This window comes from Hemiscyllium ocellatum, chromosome 1 (assembly GCF_020745735.1).
Source record: "Hemiscyllium ocellatum isolate sHemOce1 chromosome 1, sHemOce1.pat.X.cur, whole genome shotgun sequence".
Taxonomy (NCBI): Eukaryota; Metazoa; Chordata; class Chondrichthyes; order Orectolobiformes; family Hemiscylliidae; genus Hemiscyllium; species Hemiscyllium ocellatum.
In genome coordinates this window covers 68,328,566-68,343,497 of record NC_083401.1, presented here as the reverse complement: position 1 = coordinate 68,343,497, position 14,932 = coordinate 68,328,566, and the positions used below count along the sequence as shown (strand labels likewise).

The 14,932-nt window shown below is 40.6% G+C and overlaps 1 protein-coding gene across 4 annotated transcripts in view; it reads left to right on the top strand.

Moving 5' to 3' along the window:
• The window catches only part of fancg (FA complementation group G), a 68,952-nt gene that overhangs the window by 31,512 nt on the left and 22,508 nt on the right, over window positions 1-14,932 (top strand). For all 4 annotated transcript variants that reach the window (XM_060829833.1, XM_060829841.1, XM_060829826.1 and 1 more), the window contains 2 exons: window positions 3,022-3,168; window positions 14,182-14,348. In XM_060829833.1, coding sequence (XP_060685816.1) covers window positions 3,022-3,168; window positions 14,182-14,348 — 314 coding nt within the window. The remainder of the gene's footprint in view (window positions 1-3,021; window positions 3,169-14,181; window positions 14,349-14,932) is intronic.

Here is a 14,932-nt window from a genome sequence, read left to right as displayed (position 1 = left end):
AGAGAGAGCCCTAATAATCTGTTCATCATTGCAAGCTTTCTGCTGAGATAGGGTGTATGGAAATTATCTTAGGTGATAATGCCTACCATGTATTTGCTGTACATATACAAACTTAAAGATACCACTTTGACCCTAATAAGGTGCCCAGCAAGGACAGCATCCTCAAGCTAGTAGATCTGGTCCTTACTACCCACTTCACCTTCAAAGACAAGACCTGCAAACAAATCAACAGGACACCCATGGATCACCAATATCAGGATTCTTAACAGTAGCAGTGATGCAGAGACTAGGATGAACAGCCCTTGCTCCGATCCAACCCAAACTTTGGGTCTGCTATGTGAATGACATCTTTGTCATCATGAAACAGAACAAATTAGAAGATACCTACAATATCATTACCAGTATCCTTACTGGTATAAATTTCACCAAAGAGGAAGAAAACAACAACCGACTCCCCTTCTTACATGTCGCAGTGGAACAAACAGTCAATGGAGAATTGTAGCCTAGCATCTACAGGAAAGCAACACCCACAGATCAAATGCTCAACAACAGGAGTAATAATTCCAAAACCTACAAACGGAGCTGCATCAGGGTATTATTTAAGTGGGCCACAACACATTGCAGCACCCAGAAACTACGAGCAGCAAGAGAAAAATACTTATATATTGTATTCGAGAACAATAGGTACCCGATAAATACAGTTTGCCGATTCTTAAACAACAAACCAAAACAAGAAGACACAATGTGCCCAGAGACTCTAGCCACACTGCCATACATCAAAGACATTTCTGAGGTGACTACCAGACTACTACTCTAATATCATGGTAGCCTACAAACATACCAATACACTGAAACAGCTCCTGATGAACCTAAAGGACCCTAAACCAACAACCAGCAAATCGAATGTCCTCTTCAAAGTACCCTGCTAGGCTTGCAACAAACACTACATTCCATTGGACAGACAGGCAGAAAACTAGCCACCAGGATACATGAGCACTAACTAGCCACCAAAAGACACGACCAGCTATCGCTAGTATCCTTGCATACAGACAAAGAAGGACACCACTTCGACTGGGACAACACATTCATCTGAGGACAGGCTATATAGAGACATGCATGGGAATTCCTAGAGGCCTGGCAATCAAACCAGATCTTCATGAATAAACATGTCGATTTTCTCCATTTTCAACCTCCTGAGAAGGAGAACTGGAAATGATATCACCCACCACAACAGATCAAGACACACAAATAGAAAGTGGGACAGAACACCAGTGTCTCAACTGCGGCTCACTGATGATGTTTCGTCACCATGCTAGGTAACCTGTGGCAACAGACCTATCAGCTCAGTGAGCAAACTTACAACCACCACCTCAATGTGCCCAGTCCTTCCTTATTACCCTGGAAAGGGAAGGTGTTTCAAAAAATGAAGTAGCAGGTGAAGTTGACTGTTTCACACTGCTGTAGTAAACACCCAAATGGTATTCTCCAGTAACTGGATGCTGCCTTTTGAGTTAAAAGGAAGTACCATCTGCTACATAGACAAGTAATATGTGTGTTTCAGCGGCAGTGTACTGATGGGGATGTATTGACTATTAGACTGTAGGAAACTCTACCTTCCCGATTTGACTTTCTACACTGGGAGGTGTGTTGACCAGGTGCAACCTGCCTGTAGTCACAAAACCCAGGAACTAGGATCCTACATTAGATATGACTCTGCTATTTACATTTCGCAACACTGACTTAGTAATTCCAGCTGCACTAAAAATTGCAGCAGAAACCAATTTAAGATGATTGTTAGGCTTGTAGTGTGACTTACTTGTATATGTTAGATGCTGCTTTTATTCATGCTTTGAGTCCTGATCTTTGTCGGCAAAAATAATTTATCCACTTATTACGCCATTTTCACTGAGGAAAGCGCTGTGGAGACCGCTCGAGTTGCTGCATCCACATGGTGATGCCCTGAGCAGTCAGCATTGACTTCACTGGTTAAATTTACTCAATTAACTAAGGGAGTTCGTAGTCCCGACTACATGTTCTTGCCAGCCACTCTGTAATCAGTGAGTACCCTGTGAGGCTGCATGAATTGTTCCTTCCATGCGTTTTAGTCCTGTTGAATGTAAGACAAAAACTTTGTGTCTCTGTTTTAGGAATATCTGAATTGTATAGTGTTAAAAAGTGGAGGAAGATATGAAAAGTGCAAAAGTAGTCTGAGAATGTAGTTCAAAAAAGAGAGCTTGTTCTAGTTTTGTTTACGTATTAGCCTACTATTAAACAGCAGTTCCTGTAATTGGATCATGTCTCCCATTGCCAATATACATACAATTAGCTCTTTCAGTTTCCAGGTAATAGTGCCCACATTGATGTTCTCAGCAATTTAAATCACCAAAGCAATCAGATCTCAGAATTTTTTTTTAAAAAAAGCTTCTTCAGTAGAAGAGCATGGAGGAACAGGAATACTCAAGGTTCAGGTATCTCATTTCTTGAAGAAAATGCAACAACAATCATAATGTAGTGGGTGGAAAATTTAAAGATGAGTCTTCAAATAAGCAAATCATTTTGATGCCTAAAGAGCTGGTAGCTAAAGATATGAAAAGGTGTCTCTGACACTTTGGCATTATAAATAGGACCAGAATCTTGGTCATAGCCATTTATACTTTTGAAACTGTGTGTATAGAGGACCTGAGATGAGTGTTGTAGACCACACCATTTGCATGATTCCATTCTGAACCTCTCTGTAGGTACACATCTGTAATTGTGAGTGACATAATTGATAAAAGATTGCCTTCAATTTGCTAGGAGGACCAAAATTAATTTCAATTTAAGCTGCAATCTGTAATTTTTAAAGGTGAAGAAAGCATTCATCCTAACTAAAATGCAGAGTCCAGTCAAAATGTTTCGTAACTTTTTAAAATCTATAAGAATTTGTTGAATGTAATTGAATTTTGACTGAAATGGAAGGATAAGATTTTATACATATTACCCCTACATTTAAATTCTGATTTTTGAACGTATCTGTTTTAGGACAGACCGCAAACAGCCTTGCAGTATTTCAGGTGGGCTCTGCAAGCAGACATCCAGTGCCTTTCTGCTCTGTATCATGCTGCCATGGTGTACCGACAGCTGGAAATGGTAGATGCTGAGCTTGAGGCTCTTAACCATCTCTCAGTGGTGAGTTCCAATTACATTTTTAACTCCTGTTAATTTGCAGAACTTTACTCTCTGGGCCATTATTGTTTCCAGCTGATTCATGCTTTGCATCTGGTTACGCACTGACCTGATTTGCTCTTGAAGGTGCAACAATGCTGATGACCATCTGTTTGTCCAATACAGATTGATCTGTTTTCTGTATGCTAGTGACTAGCTCAATGGTTGGATTTGGATTAAAACCAGATTTTGTAGTCAGTGGCAAACAAAAGGCACCAACCATCCAGGACACCTGTACTTAGACTTTTGTGGGTTTTTATACAAGAGGTTACTGTCAACCAACTATCACATTCTCTACAAATCAGCGAGGATCTTTTATGAGCAGAGCAAGCAACTGTGTGTATCCCATTAGCTAGCAGGGGAGGTAGTTATGTAGTGGTAATGTCATTGGATTATTAATGCAGAACTTTGGCTAATACCTTTAGGACATACGTTTGCATCCCACTGTGACAGAGTGAAATTTGAATACGATAAACATTTGAAATTAAAATCTAGTCATTTAACCATTGTCATGTAAACCTATCTTTGGGGAAGGAAATCTGCTGTTCTTATCTGGTCTAGCCTACATATGTCTCCAGATCTACAGCAATGTAGTTGACTCATAACAGCCCTCTGGGCAATTGGGCAGAGCAATAAACACTGACTGAGCCAGTGACCTAGACCCATGTCCTTTTGAATGAACTCAAATAAGATTGAAGAGCGAACAATGAACAGCACATCGTTTTAAACAGGGAGTGTTAGAGCTGGAGTTTTGAATTCAATGTCAAATCAGAAAGCGAAACAAAAATAAACATTAGTTTGAGAGAGAGAAGACATAAAGAGAAAATAATGTGTAATTTTTTTGAAATCAATAATTTTCTATATCACTGAACAATAATGGGAATCTGAAAGATTGAGTCTTGATCCTTGTGGCAGCAGGCGGGACTTAAGGATGGTGTGTTGCCTTCCTGATGCCAGAGTTAAATACATCACAGACAGGCAGGACATCCTCAAGGATGAAGGTGAAGAGCCAGAGGTGTTGATACATGTCGGCACAAATGATGTCGGGAAGAAGAGGAAGAACATACTACAGCGGGACTTCGGAGAACTAGGAAGGGGGGAGGGGAGAGAGAAGGGGACAAACTGGATGTTTAAGAAGGAAATTGAAAGGAAAGTTAGAACAAGGGAAGTCAAGAAAGACAACTGTATCAATGAGGCAGAAACCTCGAAAAGGAATCATGCTGTAAGGTTGAGTGAAATAGGAGTTGATGGGAAGGGTGAGGGCAGTAACAAATTAAAAATACTATACATGAATGCACAAAGCATTAGAAATAAGATGGATGAGCTCGAGGCTCTTTTGGAAATTGGCAGATACGATATTGTGGGGATAACTGAGACGTGGCTTCAAGTGGACAGGGCCTGGGAAATGAATATTCAAGGCTACACGTGCTATCGTAAGGACGGGCAGAAGGGGTGGGGTGGCCATGTTGGTAAGGGATGACATTCAGTCCCTTGTGCGCGGGGACCTAGAATCAGGGGATGTAGAGTCAGTATGGATAGAGCTGAGAAATTCTAAGGGTAAAAAGACCCTCTTGGGAGTTATCTACAGGCCCCCAAACAGTAGTCTGGATGTCGGATTTAAGTTGAACCAGGAGCTGAAATTGGCCTGTCACAAAGATGTGATTACAGTTGTTATGGGGGATTTCAACATGCAGGTAGACTGGGAGAATCAGGATGGTATTGGACCTCAAGAAAGAGACTCTGTGGAGTGCCTCTGAGATGGGTTCTTAGAATAGCTGGTGCTGGAGCCTACTAGGGAGAAGGCAGTTCTGGATTTGGTATTGTGCAACGAACCAGAATTGTTCAGGAACCTCGAAGTGAAGGAGCCATTGGGAAGTAGTGACCATAATACAATAGGCTTCAATCTGCAATTTGAGAGGGAGAGGATACAATTGGAAGTGACAATATTTCTGTTGAATAAAGGGAACTGTGGAGCTATGAGAGAGGAACTGGCCAAAGTTCAATGGTGCAATATCTTATCACGGGATGACAGTGGAGGAACAATGGCGGATATTTCTGTGTATAATGCAGAAGATGCAGGATCAGTTCATTCCAAAAATGAAGAAAGATCCGAGGAGGAGGCATGGGATGCTGTGGCTGACTAGGGAAGTTAAGAAAAATATAAAGTTAAAAGAGAAAAAGTATAACATAGCAAAGATTAGTGGGAAATGGAGGACTGGGAAGCTTTTAAAGAGCAACAGAGGATTACTAAGAAGGAAATATGCAGAGAAAAAATGAGGTACGAAGGTAAACTGGCCAAAAACATAAAGGAGGATAGTAAAAGCTTTTTTAGGTATGTGAAAGGCAAAAAAATGTTTAAGACTAAAATTGGGCCCTTGAAGACAGAAACGGGGGAATATATTACGGGGAACAAAGAAATGGCAGAAGAATTGAATTGTTACTTCAGATCTGTGTTCACTGGGGAAGACACAAGCAATCTCCCTGAGGTAACAGTGGCTGAAGGACCTGAACTTAAGGGAATTTATATTTGCCGGGAATTGGTGTTGGAGAGACTGTTATGTCTGAAGGTTGATAAATCCCCGGGGCCTGATGGTCTACATCCCAGGGTACTGAAGGAGGTGGCTCAGGAAATCGTGGATGCGTTGGTGATTATTTTCCAGAGTTTGATAGATTCGGGATCAGTGCCTGCGGATTGGAGGGTAGCTAATGTTGTACCACTTTTGAAGAAAGGTGGGAGAGAGAAAGCAGGAAATTATAGACCAGTTAGTCTGACCTCAGTGGTGGGAAAGATGCTGGAGTCTATTATAAAGGATGAAATTACGACACATCTGGATGGTAGTAACAGGATAGGTCAGAGTCAGCATGGATTTATGAAGGGGAAATCCTGCTTGACTAATCTTCTGGAATTTTTTGAGGATGTAACTCTGAAGATGGACGAGGGAGATCCAGTAGATGTAGTGTACTTGGACTTTCAGAAAGCTTTTGATAAAGTCCCACATAGGAGGTGAGTGAGCAAAGTTAGGGCGCATGGTATTCGTGGCAAAGTACTAACTTGGATTGAACACTGGTTGGCTGATAGTAAACAAAGAGTAGTGATAAACGGCTCCATTTCGGAATGGCAGGCAGTGACCAGCAGGGTACTGCAGGGATCAGTGCTGGGACCGCAGCTTTTTACAATATATGTTAATGATATAGAAGATGGCATTAGTAATAACATTAGCAAATTTGCTGATGATACTAAGCTGGATGGCAGGGTGAAATGTGAGGAGGATGTTAGGAGATTACAGGGTGCCCTGGACAGGATGGTAAGTGGTCAGATGCATGGCAGATGCAGTTTAATGTTGATAAACGTATGGTTATCCACTTCGGTGGCAAGAACAGGAATGCAGATTACTACCTAAATAGAATCAATTTAGGTAAAGGGGCAGTACAAAGAGATCTGGGTGTTTTTGTACACCAGTCAATGAAGGTAAGCATGCAGGTACAACAGGTAGTGAAGAAGGCTAATAGCATGCTGGCCTTCATAACAAGAGGGATTGAGTATTGAAGCAAAGAGGTTCTTCTGCAGCTGTACAGGGCCCTGGTGAGACCGCACCAGGAGTATTGTGTGCAGTTCTGGTCTCCAAATTTAAGGAAAGACATTCTGGCTATTGAGGGAGTGCAGCATAGGTTCACGAGGTCAATTCCTGGAATGGCGGGACTACCTTATGCTGAAAGACTGGAGCAACTGGGCTTGTCGACCCTTGAGTTGAGAAGACTGAGAGGGGATCTGGTTGAGTCATATAAGATTATGAAAGGATTGGATACTCTGGAGGCAGGAAACATGTTTCCGCTGATGGGTGAGTGCCAAACCAGAGGACACAGCTTAAAAATACGGGGTAGACCATTTAGGACAGAGATGAGGAGAAAGTTCTTCACCCAGAGAGTGGTGGCTGTGTGGAATGCTCTGCCCCAGAGGGCAGTGGAGGCCCAGTCTCTGGATTCATTTAAGAAAGAGTTGGATAGAGCTCTCAAGGATAGTGGAATCAAGGGTTATGGAGATAAGGCAGGAACAAGATACTGATTAAGGATGATCAGCCATGATCATATTGAATGGTGGTGCGGGCTCGAAGGGCAGAATGGCCTACTCCTGCACCTATTGTCTACTGTCTTATGGTAGCAGATTTTCAGACCCAGTGAGTATTCAAGATTTATCATATAGCGCTGCCCGTTGGATGCTGCCTGAACTGCTGTGCTCTTCCAGCACCACTGATCCAGAATCTGGTTTCCAGCACCTGCAGTCATTGTTTTTACCCTATAGTTAGGAGTGTGCTTACACTGGAGTGGGTAAACCCGAATTTTCCAACAACTTCTGTGTCTGTATATCAGTTAAGTACAACGATTTAACACTGTTCCATGTGTGACACCGGTAAATCACATGTTTTGGAAATTGAATGTAGGTCATTCTCCTATATCGCGTGATTCGTCAATGCAATTTGGCTGTAACGTTATTGGTGAATTAGGGAATGATGTTTTTAAAATGCGAACTCCTGTTGTCTATTACGCAGTTTTATCCCTGGTTACCTCATGTCCATTCGAGGTAGTTACTTCAGATCAAGCAAAAGAGCTTGGATGACAGGCCAAATTGTTTTCGAGGATGTTTTTAGAAATTATTGCATGAGAAAAAGTTTGGATTTCAAAACTCTTCTCATTCTGGACAATGCACCAGACCATCCTCCTCATCGGTGAGCTTTTTGAAGACGTCAAAGTGCTATTTCCACCTCCGAACGCAACCTCTCTCATTCAACTCGTGGAGCAGTGTGCAATAGCAGCTTTTAAAGCTTATTATTTAAGGCACATATTCAGGAAGCCGCTTGATTGCAGCCACTGAAGGGGTTAATGAGGATGGTGTTCTTCAAATTTGGAAGAGCTTTAACATTAAGACTGTGTTAACATCATTGTGGAGGCCTGGGATGATGTCAGTAAGGACTGCCTGCATGCTGTTTGGTGGAAATTTCGCCCAGATTTTTTCATGATTTTAAAGGCATTGATCAGTCAGGGGAGCTTCCATTAATCAAAGAACATTGTTTCAGTCTTGCAAAGCAAGTTGGCTTTGAAGAAGTGAAGTCTCATCTACAACCACTTGCTGCTGTGGGGAAAAATTGAAGCTTGAGTTGAAGCCAATGAAGTTCAGGAAGCAGCAACTTTTCACTTCTCTTTTGTCGTCTATCCTGAGGGAAGTTGAGAAGCAGTTGCAGATCTTAGAAGGCAATGACTACAATGCTGAACGCAGCAGTATAGCAGTTTGTGGCATAAAGTGGACCTGGCACCCTATGAACAGTTTCTTCATGAAAGAATAAAGATAGCAAAGCAGCAAAAACTAGATGCCTTTTTTTTTAAGCTGCCAACCCCCCCCCCCCAAGAAAAAGTTTGACAACAGTGAAGCACAGCCATCCATTTCTGGACTAAATATTTTCTTTCATTGTAACCCTGCATCCAGAACTGCACCTGGAAGTAATGATGATGACCCTCAGCTCCTGTCTTAATACTGTACTGTAACTCAGCAAACTCAAATCCCTTAAAGTGTTTAAGTTTATTGTATGATATTAACATTTACTTAGACTGTGTTATTATTTGTGTTCGGCTAACCACTCTTTGTCCAATTTTTACAGTTTTCTTTGGTGGTTCGCCTCAACCCTGTTTTTCCCATAGGCCCCGTTATTTCTGTTGCATGATTTTCTACAACACCGGGGGGTCACACGAGTGCAACTATTACTTTATAGCAGGACAGAGGGTACCATCAATTTAGAGATGCTAATTGTAAAAAGATCCATTTTGCTGGGTTCTCTTGATATTATGCTGTCATTGTGAATCCAAAAGACCACATAATGTTGAAGTGAGTTAGGTAGCGCTTCTTGCTTTATCCTTGAGGGTTGGAGAAGATGAACTGGGTAAAACCGATAGATAGGATTAAATTAGCTTAGATTTGATTAATTAGTAACTGATGTTAGACTAAGTACAAATGTTTATTAAGATTGAAGAAGTTAGATGGAGTTTGTTTTAAAACATGAGAAGATTGTTTTCATATTATTTCATGGAATCTCAATGTTACTGTAAAGGCCAGTATTTGTTGCCCTGCCTCAGTTGCCTTTGAACTGATCGAACTGATAACTCACTCTTAATTGCGCTTTGATAAGTCAATCACATTGTTGTGGGTTTGGATCCTTATTGTAGGTCAGACCAGCTAAAGACAGCACATCCCTTCTCTGAAGGATTTTAGTGAACCAGATGGGTTTGTATGACAATCGTGCCTTCATTACTGAGATGAGCTGGCGATTCCATAGTTTATTGTAGAATAAATCTCCCTAGTGTGAAAACAGGGTATTTGGCCCAACAAATCTAGACAGACACTCCAAAGAGCATCCCAACTAGAATCACCCCTCTACCCCATCCCTTTAACCCTGAATTTCCCACGGCTAATCCACCTGACCTACATATCCCAGGACACTATGGGCAATTTATTATAGCCAATCCATCTAACTGCACATCTTTGGACTGTGGGAGGAAACTGGAGTATCTGGAGAAAACCTACACAGACTGTTGCCAAAGTCTGGAATCGAACCCGGGTTCCTGGCACTATGAGGCAGCAGTGTTAACCACTGAGCCACCGTGCCATTATTCTAAATTCCACCAACTGCTGTGGTAGGATTGGAACCTGGCCACCAGACGATTAGCCTGTGGATTGCTATTTGAGTAACTTTACCATTAATTTTCAGCTTTCCCAAAGTTGCTTTATTAGATAAGAAATTGGAAAAGGAACATGCAATATGCCCTTTTTCAATGTACTCTGCCATTCATTAAGATCATGGTTAATCTTATTGAGATCCTTGATCTCAGCTCCACTTTCCTGTCTGATCCCTATTTCACATTGTTTTGGGATACAACAGGCTATTGTGTTAGGGTTAATCTCAGACTTGATTAGGTGCTAGGAAATGGTTTTAGAGGATGTTCAGATAATTCCGATTTGCTTGAAGTAATTAGGCTGATACATTTTACATGTTTCAAAATGACATATCAACCTGTTTAGTTCACAGGCTTTAAGTTAAACAGAAATATACGATCAGGCAAGGCTGGACACTGAGTAATCAACAATATTAAATTTTATGAAGTAAAATAATACTTACCTAATATCTAAAGAATAGTTGAATAACTAATAAAAGACACAGAATTATAATGATCAAGCATGCAAGGTAATCGTCAACGCTGGATTCGGGACCAGAATCGTGGTTAGGGATTTTATTCTTTCCTTGAGAATAAAACATTTCTAGTTTTCACGCTGACAGGGTTTGACTAACCTTGAAAACTGACCCCTACTAAAATTGATCTAAAACTTGGCCACACTTTTACTGCCCTCAGAATACTTGGAGAACTTAAACATACATTGCTTAGAAGCTTTTTTTTTCACTTTCTTAACAGGATAGCTGCAGGAAAGATGTTCTCAGTGGCAGGGGAGGCTAGAACTAGGGGTCACAGATTAAGGAGAAGGGGTGAACAACTTAGGGCTGGAATAAAGAAAAATTTCTTCGCCAGAGAGTGGTCAATCCTTGACATTCACTACCACAGAAGGCTGTCGAGTCCAACACATTAAATGATTTCAAGAAGGAATTGGATATAGCACTTTTGGCTAAATTAATCAAAGGATATAAGGGGAAAAGCAGGAACAGGTTATTGAATTGGATGATCAGCCATGATTGTAATGAATGATGGAGCAGGCTCTAAGGGTCAAATGACCTCCTCTTGCTCCTGTTTTTCATGTGTACCCACTTTGGAACTAAACCTCATTGATTAAAAGAAATTGTTGAAACCTGATTTGATAATTAGATGGCAATCATCAATTTGTATGGATCCCTCACTTATACTTATATACTCACAATTGGCCAAATTCAGATGGAACTCCATTTACAAATTTGCTGATGACACCACCATAGTGGGTTGGATCTCAAGCGACAATGAGACAGAGTTCTTCATGGCACAGTATAAAGACTACAATCTCTTCCACAAAATGAAGGAGCTGGTGGAGGCTGGTACAGTTGTAACATTTAAAAGGCGTCTGGATGGGTACATGAATAGGAAGGGTTTGGAACATCTTTATGATGCTATGATTATTGACTTCAGGAAGTGGAGAGGAGGACATGTCTCTGCCTATATCAATGGTACTGATGTAGAGACGGTTGAGAGTTTCAAGTCCCTAGGAGTAAATAACCTCAATGATTTATCCTGGTCTATCCATGTTGATGCAACAGTCAAGAAAACACACCAATGCCTGTACTTCCTCAGAAGGCTAAAGAAATTCAGCACATCTACACTGACTCTCTTACCAATTTTTATAGGTGCGCCATAGAAAAGATTCTATCCAGATTCTTCACAGTGTGGTATGGCAACTGTTCTGCCCAAGACTGCAAGAAATTAGAGTTGCGAATGCATCCCAGTTCACCACGAAAATTAGCCTTCCTTCCGTAGAGTCAGTCTATACTTCCTACTGCCTCAAGAAAGCAGCCAATATCATCAAAAACCCTTCCCACCCTGGTTATAATCTCTTCCAACCTTTTCCATTTGGCAGAAGATATAAAAATTTGAAACATGAACCAACAGATTTAAGAACAACTTCTTCCCCACTGTTATCAGACTTACGAATGGACCTCCCATATATTAAGATTGATCTTTTTCTGCACCTGCTCAGTAGTTGTAACACTATATTCTGCATGTTGTTCTGGTTACCATGCAAAACAATACTTCTCATTGTATCTCAGTACAAATCAAGTCAAAATCAAATCTGACCATGTACATGTTTGGTATCTAAACTAAAGGCAATAGCATGTGTCTCATAATATTCACCTTCTGTTAGAATGAACAAATTGTTATTCTTAAGTGACCCTAGACCTTTAGGCCCTATAGAGGACAGCACTGCTGCTGCTGAGACCTTGGAGGGGTCTTGCTTGATCCTTGCTGTTTGAATTAACCATTCACTTTAAAACAGAAACAATACTGTAATTAGTATAAAAGCATAAAAGTACAGATTTATTCATGTGTTCTGTTTATCAATTGTTTTAATAAACTACAGTAAATTGAGATGCCTCTTCTGCTCCTGCAAAAAAAAATGGTCTTCTAGAATATCCTTTATTGTCACATGTACTCCAATGCACAAACACAGGAGTACAGTGAAAAGTTTTTACAATGGCTGCCTTTAATGGCACCATCTTAGGTATAAGTCATTGAGTAAAAACAGAGTGTTACAAGTAAAGAATATAGATTAGCCTAAAACAGTGAAAAGATCCAGAATGATAATAAGTGACCATAAATACTTAAGTTCCAGTCCATGCCTGCAGGCCCCAGAACATTGATGTATGAGGTACATTCTGCAGGGTTGGTTTAATGCCGCTCTGTAGCTTCTATTTAAATCACTGAACCAGATATGTTTATTCTTCAACCCAAAGACCGGGGCATAAAATCAAATTTGTGTATGAGTAAACACTTAAAGTAACCAGAGTTTCAACTTAATCCCTCAGCGAATACTAATTACCATATTATGTGAGAATTAAGGAAGTAGTTAAGACACAGGTGAAGAAATATGTAAAAGTGACCGAAATGGCTTTATAGTGTGAAGAAATACTACTGGTTTATCTTCAACTCTAAACAAAATGGTAAATAATATAGGAGAAAGTGAGGACTGCAGATGCTGGAGATCAGAGCTGAAAATGTGTTGCTGGTAAAGCGCAGTAAATCAAATATACTTGTTCTAGGTTGTAATGTGAATCCATGACCTTCTGACTTGGAGTAAATATGCTACTAGTAACATGTGTTAACAATTCTTGATCGACCCACATCCTTAGAATGTAATAGATATTTAAATCAGAAAAACAATAATGGAAGCAGAATTTCCAAATAACTTTTTAAAAAGAAGGTGGATAAATATTCTTTAAAAATGTCAAGTAAAAATGTGACAACAAGACAGGGAATTTCCAGAGGATCACCAGTGGTATGTTTATCTTGAATGGTTTATTTATATGCTGTAAAATAGAGGTTGTAGAACTTTGGACCCATTACTCTAAAAGTTAGCTCTTGTTCTAATTGTTTTAATGTTTACGAAAAATATTTGGTTATCGGCTAATAAATACACTATTAGATAAACAGGAGGCTGGAGGAACACAGCAAGCCAGGCAGCGTTAGGAGGTGGAGAAGTCAATGTTTCAGGTATAACCCTTCTTTGGGACTAGATATTGGGTAGGGGGAGTTACGTGTGACGGAGGCAGGGGAGGTGGTTGGGATGGGGAATGGTAAAGTAGTGATAGGTGGACACAGGTAGTGGGTATGGCCTGGTTGGTTAATGGGAGGGATGAATCCAATTGGTAGCTGGAGGGTCGGTAGGAGGAATGGAATGGAGGAGACGGGGCTGGAAAGGGAGCCAGGGAATGGGCAGGAAGGTTATTTGAAATTCCATTCCACTCCCATCTCCTCCCTTCCATTCCAGCTACCAACCAGGTTGTACCCCTACCTGTGTCGACCTATCGCTACCTCACCATTCTGCAACTCTCTCCCCACCCATCCACCACGTCTCACTCTCCCTCTCTTTTCCATTTGTAGTCCCTCTACCTCCATATCTGGTTCTGAAGAAGGATTGCACCCAAAATGTTGTTTTCATTCCTGATGCTGCCTGGCTTGCTATGTTCTTCCAGCCTCCTGTTTGTCTACTTTGAATTCCAGCATCTGTAGTTCTTTTGTCTCTTGTCAATAAATACATGATTGTGTTTGTTTTCAACATGATATATAATGTATCTTGTCAAGGCAAGCTAGCCTTTTTATTCAATGCCCTCATTCAGTAATTTTTATACAGCCTACCTTTTTATGCATCATAAATCCAAACTTTATATAACTTTAGTACTGCTCTAATTTTAAATACTAGTGAGCTGAAATATGCAATTATTAAATTTTATTTTCTAGGCTCTGGACAGTTGGGATCAACACAAAGCTGGTAAAGATGTTGATTCTCAAGTTCTGATCCGACCTGAACAACTTGTACAGATTCCTGCAACATGTCATTTGTTGACCAGTGTAAACTGGGTGCATGTAAAGCACTTACTTGCCAGAAGGTTTCTCCAGGTGGGAAGGTACTATTACAAAATTCCCATATATGTAAAGCATATGAATAACATATTAGATTGCAGTTGTTCATAAAGGCAGTCTGCACTTTTTTTCAAGAGGTCTGGGCACATGGGTTGACAATGATGCCTACATTTCCAACAATAGATGGAAATGTGAGGTACTGAGGCTTTTCTGTGATGGGGAAAAGAGGGTTTATTTGAAGTATTCTTCAAACTTGCAACTCAAGATTAAGGGTGAAATCAATTTCAGCTGTCTGAATTGCAGTGATCCACATGTGAACTTAGATACATCAGCTGTTTCAGTACAGGGATTAAAGGGTGAAGTCACTGCAAGTCATCGGGAGTGTGTGGCCATGGCTGACTTCCGAATCTGTAATCCACAAACGCTGAGGTCAAATATATTCATATCCTAAGGGAAGCTTGACATAGCTGAGTGATTCGGCCAGGGATATTCGTTGTCTGAATCAGCTACTCATTGAACACCCTCCTTGAACTACTGTTTGTGTCTCGAAAGACTGAGGAACAAAATTTAGTTAATGGTTTTTAGATTCATTTTCACTTGTTGCAATTTTAAATACTGTTTTGTTTAG